Source organism: Sander lucioperca, chromosome 15 (genome assembly GCF_008315115.2).
Source record: "Sander lucioperca isolate FBNREF2018 chromosome 15, SLUC_FBN_1.2, whole genome shotgun sequence".
NCBI classification, from domain to species: Eukaryota; Metazoa; Chordata; class Actinopteri; order Perciformes; family Percidae; genus Sander; species Sander lucioperca.
Window position 1 is genome coordinate 23,726,100 of NC_050187.1, and position 11,788 is coordinate 23,737,887.

General features: G+C 38.9%; 1 protein-coding gene across 1 annotated transcript in view; it reads left to right on the top strand.

Moving 5' to 3' along the window:
* pgbd5 (piggyBac transposable element derived 5) overlaps positions 1–11,603 on the top strand; it is a 28,646-nt gene extending 17,043 nt beyond the window's left edge. Inside the window, exons 4-7 of the mRNA XM_031307711.2 lie at positions 2,467–2,641; positions 5,432–5,629; positions 6,582–6,687; positions 6,949–11,603. Of these exons, the coding sequence (XP_031163571.1) occupies positions 2,467–2,641; positions 5,432–5,629; positions 6,582–6,687; positions 6,949–7,144 (675 nt within the window). The 3' untranslated portion in view covers positions 7,145–11,603. The remainder of the gene's footprint in view (positions 1–2,466; positions 2,642–5,431; positions 5,630–6,581; positions 6,688–6,948) is intronic.
* The last annotated feature ends 185 nt before the right edge of the window (positions 11,604–11,788 follow it).

Genomic DNA, 11,788 nt, shown 5'->3' on the forward strand with positions numbered 1-11,788 from the left:
TTCCCCGTATATGCGCCAATAAAAGAAAATAGAAATACATTAATACATTTAGATTTAAAAAGCAATAGTTGTATGAAAATAGGTTGTTGACGAGTCTCGAAGCTCGAGTCCGAGTCAAGTCTGAAGTCTTTGTGGTCGAGTCGCAAGTCAAGTCTGAAGTCTTTGTGGTCGAGTCGCAAGTCAAGTCTGAAGTCTTTTGGGTCGAGTCCGAGTCAAGTCTGAAGTCAGCTGTTTCTGCGACTTAAGTGCGACTCGAGTCCGAGTCTCAGACTCGAGTCCCCATCTCTGGGACTGTGGATTCTTTCCTCCATCACTTGCATTGGAGGCGCAATGGGAAGGATCTTATAATCTTTCATTTTTTAACAGCAACACCCAATTCAGTCCAGTACAGTAGACAGTATAATACTGGCATGATATCAGAAACAGATTAAACAAAGAATGCCAGTAAAGCATGCTATATTTTTTTTCAGGTTTGAGAATGACAAACTTAACTAGGCTTTTAGAGAAACTGGGTAGGGAGTACAGCAAAATAATACAACATTGTAAAGAAGAAGACATTTTTAACTGCAAAGAACCCATAAATAGATGGATCTGCAGTATGCTGCAGGGGAAATGTTTCCTTCTTTAGCCTGGATGTAGTCCAGAATTGCATTAGAGGAGAGAGGACCAACCACCAACAGAATTTTAATGTGCCTTTTTTCTGCTTTTGTCATCATTGGTTTTTATTCGAATAAAATCAATTCATATTTTTTCTTGTAATCCCAAATCTCCGGTGTAAAACAAGTTGTGTGCAAGAAGCATCACATACTCTGTCATTTAAAGCCACATGCCATTATCCCATCCATTTAACAAATAAGCATTAGCATTCACACTGACTGTGGCCATTTGGCGGTCTTTACCATTCTGCTGATGTGTGTCTGCACTGAGATCTTCTCTCTTTAAATGAATTGTGTCGAGGGAGAGAGAAAAAAATCTAAGAAATAAAACAAGTTAATGGAGTGAATCAATGAGATTCCATTAGCCAATGCACTACACAGGGATACACAAACACACAGAAGCATGGACTGACCACTTAGCGTAATAGCTAAAGGCCTGACATAGATGCTGGCTGATCAGGCTAATGCCGTTCAGCTCGTGAACAACAGCAGGAATATAAGTGCAAGAAGGACAGTGGAAAGTTTCTTTGGAAGCAGAGCTCTTCTTCATATTTCTTTTGAGACTTGTATCTTCAAGGGCATTGTGTACTAGTGTGTTGAGCTAAGGAGCATGACTCAGTCCACCTTGATCCAGAGCACCATATCTCAACAACAACTGGCCAGATTGTCATGAAATATTCATATTCACAGTCCCAGTGGGCGCTCCTAAAACATTTCGGCCAATTGTTTGGAGATTTTGTGACATTTTCAAAGGTTAGGGCCTAAATTAAAAAAAAAACAACTTATTTGGCAGATTACCATGAAATCTACTCAGCACATGCATTTTCTCCAGAGGATGAATTCTTTTAATTTTGAACACTTTATGAGCTTTCTTCTTGCACGAACATCAGGCCCAAATGTGATTTTTACTATATTTTTGGGGGCCATTTTATGACTTTTATGGGAGCGTTAACAGTAGAGAGATGACAGGAATGAGGGGAGAGAAAGAAAGGGGGAATGCCATGCATCAAAGGTCCCTGTCTGAATTTAACCAGGGCTGTTGCAGTTTATGGTCGCTGCTGGTATATTTTAACCTGGCATATTTCCCATAGGGGTGGGAATCACCAGAGGCCTCACGATACGATAGCATCACGATACTTATGTCACAATACGATATTATTGCGATTTCAAATGTATTGCAATATTATGCGATGTATTGCAATTTATTACCTTTTTTCCAACTTAAAATTTTTCCCAATTTCAAATGATGTCTCCTTTGTCAACATCTGTTTTATCTAAAAAAGATACATTTCTCCGTTTGTTCATCTCACTTCAATTTTATTGCTGCAAAATGGGAGTGTCAAGCAGACAAACTGACCAACACATATATAATAAAAGATCGATACTTGGTGTCTGTGTATCGATACAGTATTGCCACGGAAAATATTGTGATATTATGCTGTATTGATTTTTTCCCCCACCCCTAATTTCCCAGAAATGTTATCGGCATATTACTATGAAATCTCCCAAACGCATATGGATGTTGATTTCTGCAACTACAGTATATTGCCTTTTCTCTCGGGCCACTTCAGGAAAAATGTGTAGCCTCTACTGGTAAAACTTTAAGAAAAACAAAATCGTCAACTTGCTGTTCCATCACAAAATGTTGTAAATTGAAAATCACAGCCTTGTAGAGAGTTAAGACTTATATAGTAGCTGCAGGATTTTCTAACCTAGAGGACAATAAAGTGGTATTTAAAACTGACATAACGTTTGCTGGTTCTATATCTGTTTTATCTAAATGTCCTGTCTCTTTCTGCCCATGCTGCAGATCTCAGTCCATCTGAAGGAGGGCACCGATGCTCTGGCCACCTTGAAGAACAAACCTCAGCTCCACAGCCTCGTGGCCAAGCAGCTCTGCCAGAACATCTCCGGCAAGAACAGCATCATCTTCACCGGGCCATCCATCACAAGCCTCAGCCTCTTTACTGAATTCAGCAAACAAGGTACACAAACAAGTTGCAACAGCAGATATACTATCTACTGCATTGGTCTGTCTCTCTCATGCTGCCTAAATAAATACAAACTTTGGTTACACTTTACTTGAAGGTATCTACATAAACATTATAAACAAGTCATAAACTTTATGTCATAACGCTTCTGTCATTAAGTGTCACTCGGTTTTTGTCATGACAAGTTAGGGTTAGGGTTAGAGTCAGAGTTAGGGTTCATGTGTCATGGCACTGTCACGTGTTCATGACAGTGTCATGTCACTCTTATGTAGATACCTTCACGTATTCAAGTGTTACCCAAACTTTTCTTTTTCTATCTTTCTGCTTCTCCTCTGTCATCTCTCGTGCTCTTCCTTTTCTGCTACAGATTGTAGTCTCCCTCCTCATCTCATCTTCCTCCCTTTTTGCATTTTTTATTTGTTTATTTGTTTTTAGTCATGTTGTCACGAATGCATCTTCAGGTTTAACAGCACAGAGAGGTAGACAGTCTGTTGCATTTCACCTTCAAATAAGACTTCACAGCACTACAGTATGCAGCTACAATGACACATTTTATTTTTGTCATCTGTCCTTATACCGCAAGTGAAACATCTTTAGCCATATGGGGAATGTGTAAAGCACAAGCAGCAAGCCTCTGTCATATGTTGATGAAAACATAGGGCTGGTAGACTGACTAGTACTCATGTAAGTCCTACTTGTTTCTAAAACAAGATAGAAATGTCTCAAAGAAAAAAGCTTGACATTGCAAAGAATGGCCATGTTGTCTAAATGTTATTCCTAAAAACAACATTTGACACTGGTGTGACATATCTGCCTGCTACAAGTCAATGTATTTTGAGATTGCTGTAGAATCAAGTGTGATTGTATACTAATGCACAAAGTTGCCTTATTCTGTCAGGTTTCCAAATATTCACATTCATGACTGGAAGATTGCGCTGGAAAGAAGTGGAATTGCATCACAATTTGTTTTCTTCTGCATCTTAATGACTAAATCTTACACTAAGTGACTTGTTAAGATGGATGTTTCTTTTGCTGTTCAACCAACATCGACCATAACAGCCCCGGGATGCACTGCAATAGACAGTTAATTGTCTTGTCACGTGCACAATACATCATGGAAGATTCAGCGGGGAGTGTTTAGTCTTGTCACAGCCCAAGAAATCAATAGGTAAAGTGGACACTTTGGTGGACACTTAAAAGAAACACCACTTTCTGTAACACCTGACAACTAGAACTTCTGAATCCAAACAAGCTTCTGTTAATAGCTTATATTCTCAATATGGGGTATTTTATCAGAAGGTGTTGCAAAAGACCTGCAGGAAATAGTTTCGGAGGAAATTGCGCTATTTTATGCTGATAATCTGTCTTTGAAGTAGGTTTCCACAGAGCTCTGAGTCTCATGTTCATTATACCAAAGGCATAATTTATTAGTAAAGCATAACCCTGTTGTGGTTATAGTGAGTCACATTTGAATTATCTTCCCTAACCTTCTTTCTTCTTTTGTAATAATAGCAAATGTGGAACAATGTCATCCTGCCATAAAAGGCTAAAAATTAGCGAATCAGTGAAGGCAGAGAACAAATATTCAGCAAAACAGATCAGGCTCCTTTGATGATATCATCAGCACAACTTGGAAATTGAAAAGTTTTTACATTCCCGTTATCACAAATGCTCTTTCACTAAACAATAACAGAAGAGCAATTTTAAACTCAGCCGGGCAGAGCCACAGTATGCCAAGTAAAGAAAAATCAAGTCTGGAGATGTAATCAATATTTTCTCATCCTAATTGGGTAACTCTACCATGAGGCATTCAGCCGGAAAAACTCAGTTCTGAGCTTGTGAAGTTATTGTCAGGAAATTTTCTTTCAAATGTATCATGCTGGATTAATTAGCAGAGTTAATTACCTCTGCAGCACTTACTCTGAACACACAGACGCACACACACACACACACACGTGTACTGTACTACACAGATAGAAGTCATTCTCCAAATTGAGAACATTAACAAATGAGCAGCAGTCAGCCACATGATTATTTCACTGCTGCTCATCCATGTAAAGAAAATGACGGGGTGGGGGACAGAGACAGAAAAAGCGAAAGACATAAATGGCATAAGAAGAAGAATAGAAGTGGTACAGCCGTGAGAGAGAGATAACGAGGTTTTGGTTAATATCAGAAGCAGAATGCATGAAAAGCACAATACATGCTCAGTAGTTACTGCAGGGATTAAACTAGGGCTACAACTAATGATTTTGGGCATTTTTGCTTAAAAACTTAAGTTAGTAGTTAAGTTAGTAGGGCTGCAACTAACAATTATCTTCATTTCATTTTTTTTTCTCGATTAATCTGTTGTTTATTTTCTTAATTAATGGATTAATGGTTTGGTGTATAAAATATCAGAAAAAAATGGCCATTGCAATTCCCCAAAGCCCAAGTTGACACACTCAGATGTCTCGTTTTGTCCAACCAACATTTTGTTTAATATCATAGAAGACTTAGAAAACCAGCAAATATCCATATCTGAAGCTTCAACCAGAAAATCTTTGCAATGTTTACAAAAAACAAAACAAAAAACAACAATTTGAATGATTAACCAATTATCAAAATGGCGGCTAATTAATTTTCTGTCGACAGACTAGTCGATTAATCTACTAATCGTCATTAGCTGGTAATAAGTGCCTGCTCAGTATATTTCTCACATCATTGTATATACTAGTAGAATGTCTCTCTGTTGAAAAGCTATCTATGCAAATGTTAACATGTGATGTATTTATCGTTCTCCAGATATCTACTGCTGTGGACTGCTGAGCACCAGGAAGAGCGACTGTACAGGCTTACCACTAAACATGTTGGTCTGCGGCTCCACGCCAGCGCAGCGCGGCCAATCACGAGTAATGATGAAAGGCAGCATGTCACTGATCAGCTGGTACAACAAGGGACACTTCAGGTTTCTCACCAACAGCTATTCCCCAACAAAACAAGGTAAAAGCTGCTCTGATGCACCCAGAACTAAAACTCTAAAGGTGTATTTGTCTCATTGAGTTATAAAACTCTTAAGAACTTTAGTACTGACAGGAGACGGTACACACAATATACATTAGTGCACAAAATGCATGTATTCATGAATGTAGGAAACCACAAATGTGCTATAATATTTGAAAAGGCTTGCCATTATCGGAGTTTTTCAGTGAGAATAAGATGAGCTTCAGTGTCATTACAATCAGGTGAAACTGGCAAATGGTTAAGCATTCGTGTCAGGAAAAAATCAATGAGAGCTTCTAATCCATGATAATCCATTTCCAGGAGGTGGCAGGATCATGATATTCCCCTCCTCTTATAGCCTAATCCACTCTGGTTTTGTTAGGTTTTGAACTCATTTGAATGGCTGCAGTGTGAATCTCTCTGAATGAAGAGTGTGGAAGCGAAGCCCCAGATCAGTTAAACTGTTATTATCCAATATTGATTTTCTTTTCCCTCTGTGTGTGTGTGTGTGTGTGTGTGTGTGTGTGTGTGTGTGTGTGTGTGTGTGTGTTTGGCTGCAAGTGTTCTTCACTCTGTACAAAAAGGAGACCAAAATGAGTTTCCATTCCAGATTGTGCATGCTGGCTCACAGTCACAGTTAACTGGGACTTAAATGGAACAAAGCCATAGTTAATGTTATTAGTTACACCTGTGCATTTTCTGCTGTGACAAGTCTGAGTGTCTGCTGTAAAAAAGGCCCATTTAAACATAGCAGCCCTGCAGTGAGCAAAGAATAAAAACATAAATAGTAACATGGCACCTGGGCAGCCTCCCTCATGTAAAGGAGTGCTTCTTTTTTTCTTCTCCCTTGTCTGTTTGTTGGCCAGGTGACCACAGAATCTGGAGAAAATGAGTCCCTCCAGTGGGATATCTGCTGTATGTCTCACACTCTCCTTTTGCGTGTTTGTGGCAGGTATCATCATTAAGAGGAAAAGCGGGGAGATCCCATGTCCCTTGGCTGTTGAGGCCTTTGCGGCGCACCTCAGTTACATCTGCAAATATGACGACAAGTACAGCAAGTATGCACTTTGTTTCTGCTTATGGTCCCATTCCAGCCTGATGACGACATCTTTAAAGTAATGTCTAATGTAGTATACAATTTGTTGTGCCATTATGCTGTTTTTGACACTTGTTGCCAGCATATTCTGCTGTTCAGAAAAAAGTTACACAGTCTCACTTTAAAGCACATTATTTCAAGTGGAGTGTTATCGTTATTCATTTATTTAATAGAATATATTTGAATAGAAACCCTGCAGTAAGTGGCTGTTTTTCTCCCACAGGTACTTTATCTTCCATAAGCCCAACAAGACCTGGCAGCAGGTGTTTTGGTTGAGCATCAGCATCGCCATCAACAACGCGTACATCCTCTACAAGATGTCTGACGCCTACACGGTGAAACGCTACAGCCGAGCGCAGTTTGGAGAGAGACTGGTCAGAGAGCTGCTGGATTTAGACGACTGCTCCCCCACACAGTGAGGAGGAGGAGGATGAGGACAGCAGGAGTGCACACACACACACACACACACACACACACACACACACGCTAACACAATCCCCACACATGCATTCACACTTCATTATAGTTGTACGGACTCTGCAGTCTGTGTCTGTGTGATAATACTGAAGCAGGCCAAGCTTGGCATGTCTCTCTTCCTCTAGTTGTTTTTCGTGGTACTGTAAATATTCATTAACACAGGACTGCACACTACACAATAGAGAATCATGAGCCATGGGACAGTTCACATGCCTCAACTGCAACTTTTAACCACACAGTTTTACTAAGGATTTGTCAGCAGGAGCTATTTCACAAGCAGAGATGCAGGCGAGAACAATGAAACTGGGACGAATTTACCTTTAAATGATGTCAGTTTCGAGTCTTAACTCTTATTAAAGAGTTATCAATATGAGCCTGAAATTACCCGTGGGTGTGTTCAAATGCGTCAGGCTACATGTAGATCGATATTTACACTCTGCAAAAACACCTGGGACCCTGTAACAAAAGCTTAGTAAACCAGGACAATGGTGTGTTCACACGCTGCATGCATAAAGAATGTGGATTGTGATGTTCTCTTGTTTGGTGTGAACATGATTTCTGCTCCAGTTGGGTTTTGAAACATTTTTGTGTGTGTGTGTATGTATTAAGGAAGTGGAACTGCCATTTGTGTGTGCGATGTTGAGTTGACGTTGAGGATGTAAATGTACGGCTGTTGTGACCCAGATGTGTCGTGTTGCTGCATACTGTACTCGCTAGAGGAAGACTGTCGGGTGATGTACAGCCACACACAGCAGTGTGCCACCCATTCACATCCTCCTAATTGAAAAGAGCCCAGAAAATACTTTTAAAAAACAACTCTTTCAGATGTCTTTAAGCCCCTGAAGACTTGGTTTCCAATTTTGAGTATTTCTCTACAACGGTAAATATTCATTATTAAAAAGGCAACAATTACAGTTTGGGAAGAAAAAAACATTCTTTCTTTTATTTTTTATCAAGAGGTTAACATTTAAAAACTCAGCGAATCTGCTTCATCAGGACTGTGTGGTTTGATCAGATTTGATTGACAACATAAAGTAACAATCCCACAACGTTTTTTTCTTAATTTAAGTATTCTTAAATCCTGATTGGTGTACCGAAATACACGACCCCACTCCCTTCAAACCAGTGAGCAAAACAGAGACAAAAACACAAATACATACATTTCTCATATTAAATAACCAAAACTGCTCCAACTTTGGCAGAAAATGCTGTGCTCATGTAGGATTACATTCCTCGTACTAAGAAGCGGATTGAAGAAATTGGTCTTTCGGGGTCTTTAACAAAAAATAAATCTAACAATAAATGCCGTCAAATCTGCAGCCTACTTTCATACCACCAACACTTTCAAAGGCAGATAAACTCATCTTATTTGTCTGTTTTATCTGTGCTTTGCAGGGCACCACAAGTTTAAAATATGCTTGATTGAATGTTAAGTAAACAAGTGTTGCTAAGCAACGAGTACAATCTTGGCAAGTCAGCAGGGGTTTGGATAGTGTTGCTTGGCAAAATTTAGGTAAAGGAAGAAAAAACGGAATCACTGGTGGCTCATAAGATGTCCCAGAAAACCAAATGTTGCAACAAATCTTAATGTAGATAAAAGGCTCAGACTGGTGCCCAAATCTTATCAGGAACTCCAGAAGTGAACTGAACAATTTCATCTAATACCTTCTCATCTGAAATAGAAGCAAGGAAATGTTGTTTCTTGCCAACAGATTTAGACCTGCCACCTCGTGTCCAGCCAATGGAAGTATTTATCTGATTAAAATGCACTTACTGTCTTCTGACCATGTATCTTTACCACACTGCTGTCTGTAGCTGTAATGAGGACTCTACAGTCCACTGTGCTTTGCTTAACATGTTATGCAGTCAATGTTATTGTCATGCTGGTATCAAGTTGTGAAGATTTTAAGTGAAGGGTTTTGTTGTGTGCTTGCTCAATCAGCATGGTTCGATGTGTGAATACAGTAAGATGACGGTCTTTTATGCTGGTAGAATTGTAGAATGATTGGAACACTGGCAGGACTCATGCACTTTCTCCCAACACAGTCTTGCACTTCGAGGAGAGTTGTAAAGTTAGCAACATGTTTACTAGATAATGCTTTTATTAATTTTGAACTCGATGCTAGTATACACTGCTCTCAGAAAAATTATGTAAATATACATAGATAAATGAAATGGGTTATATAAAAATACGCCAATGAAAATAAGACTGAAAATGAAGGACTATAACCAAAACAAAAAAGATTTCCATTGTAGATAGAGAGTACAAGGTACAGTATGTGTGTGTATATTTTGTTTACAAATTACTACTGAGTGTTTGTCAATAATCACTGTCACTGAGACTTAAGATTGTGATTTTTTTTCTTTTTTTACTTTTTCACTAATCCAAAGCATCGTTGTAGTCATTGTGGCGCTTGTCGTGTAATCACCTCGAAGTAACACTGTTAGTCTTAAGAGGCACCCCTGTCATGTCATGTAACTCGTCATGTCAACTCGTGATTTTAATACAATGTTCATTATCGACTAATTACACACACGTTTAGTATGAAATTGATTGGGTTGTATAAAAACACATGCAACAATTCCAGAAACCCATCCTGCCCATTAGACTGCATATGTCCGATATTGGTAATAAAGAAAAGAAAAATCCACACTACTAAAAAAAAAAAAAAAACTCTTAAAACAGAAAAAAAAAGATCAAGCCTCATTGAATAGCAGTTTCTTTGCTGATTTCCTTGAAGTCACCTCTGATGTTGGTTGTGGTCAGAAGTGTGCTCTGTAACACACCCACCAGTCACAGTGGAGTGCACTTCTAAATCACTGCAGCAAGGTGAGATGTTAAGTTAACCCACTGCAGGTCAGAAAAGACAACATTTTAAGATGGTGTTTGGTTGCTCTTTACAGCAAATCTACTCAATATCGATCCCTGCAATATTTGGGTGTATTTTTCATATTCCCATTAATAACTGAGATTTTGAACCAACATATTTCCCTTGCAACATCAGTGATATTTGATATAAGAATTGTTTTAGCTTCCTGAAATATCGAATATCGATAATTTAGAAAGTAAAACCAATTACCACTGAGACTAACCTCAGAAGCCTTGATGCATGCGTGTGTACCTGCAAGGCATGTTGTAGTCTGAGTAAGGGGCATGGATGCGATCATCACTGACTGAAGCAGGAATGGACGAGGCAGGTTGATAATAATAAAATCCAGCTCTTCAAAGCAAAATAACCCCAGGACTGCGTCACAGAAAATTGTGAAGCACATATAACTGCCGAGAGTATCCTAGGGGGAATACTTCCTTTACAGTCTGTCATACATAAAAAAAGAGCTGCATCTGTGAATGAGCATTCAATCTGCAGCTCATGGAAGCACATGTCACATATTTACCTTTTAGATCGCAAAGGATGTGTGTGTGACATATGCAGAGGTTGTCTGTAGTGCTTATATCGCTTGGCTCAGACCACGCATGAGAAAGAATTATGCACCAGGGACTCTGCAAGGCCACGATTAGTTGGAAACTAATTATATGAGTATAAGAGGAAGGAAAAGTGGTAGTTCTCAAGTTTTTCTGCCCATATGTTAATATTGTTATCACCCCAACTTTCAGACTGAGAGCTGAGCGTCGTCTCCTTTTTATCTATCAGAAGAGAAGGGCCGAGGATCCTCCCCATGATGCTTTTGTTCAGTTAGTTCAGAAGAGGGTTGCGTTTTAGCTCATGTAGATCAGAAACATGGCTTCATTTTAAATTCTCAGGTTGATCTCTGAAGTGATTATTCTTTCCAGCTGGCTCTATTGACCAGCCATGAATCAGATATTTCTATAGTGCCTTTTCTGCTCATGTTCCCACTGTCATTGCCATGGTTTAGTGTTGTTGATTTCCTGAAATGGAGTTAATGTGAATGATTAGAACAGATTAGATTTTGAAATGAATATGGCAAAATCCTGTCCTCCTTGGTGATTAATAGAAACTAGTAAAATAAATCTATCACCTCTGCAGTAGAGTTTTAGATGCTGGAAATGTTTTATGCAGCCCTATGCCCTTGTTCCATTGTTGTAATTTTTCACCTCAAGTAATATTTCACATTTTCACACAAGTGGTGTCACTGCAGTCAACACTACATCCTTTAATATGAGTTTTTAACACATCTCAAAAACATAAATATGTCCAAATAAAACTTCTTTGTGTATTGGGTAATTTTACCTGTTCATAAAACATGATAACGGCAGAAGAAATGACAGCAGATCCCAGTGATGTATGTTTTGTTTACATGGGTAAACTACTATGTAGAAACCTAGTTTGTATTTTGGAGGAAAGAGGTGAGCCCCACTAAAGTCAGAACATCCCATCACCAAATATAGCCTTATAACAAATTATAACCACCAATATGAAAGGCAGAAGAGAAATATCACTGACTTGTTGAATTATGTCACTTACTATAACAGTGTGGACGTTTTTCTCTCCATTTTCTACCTTGTGTCCTTTTCCTAGGAGCAGAGACATCTCATATCTTTCATTTATGCTCGTTTGTTTTTATCAGATGAGCAAATGGGACTAAACAAAGACATATGGAAAGAA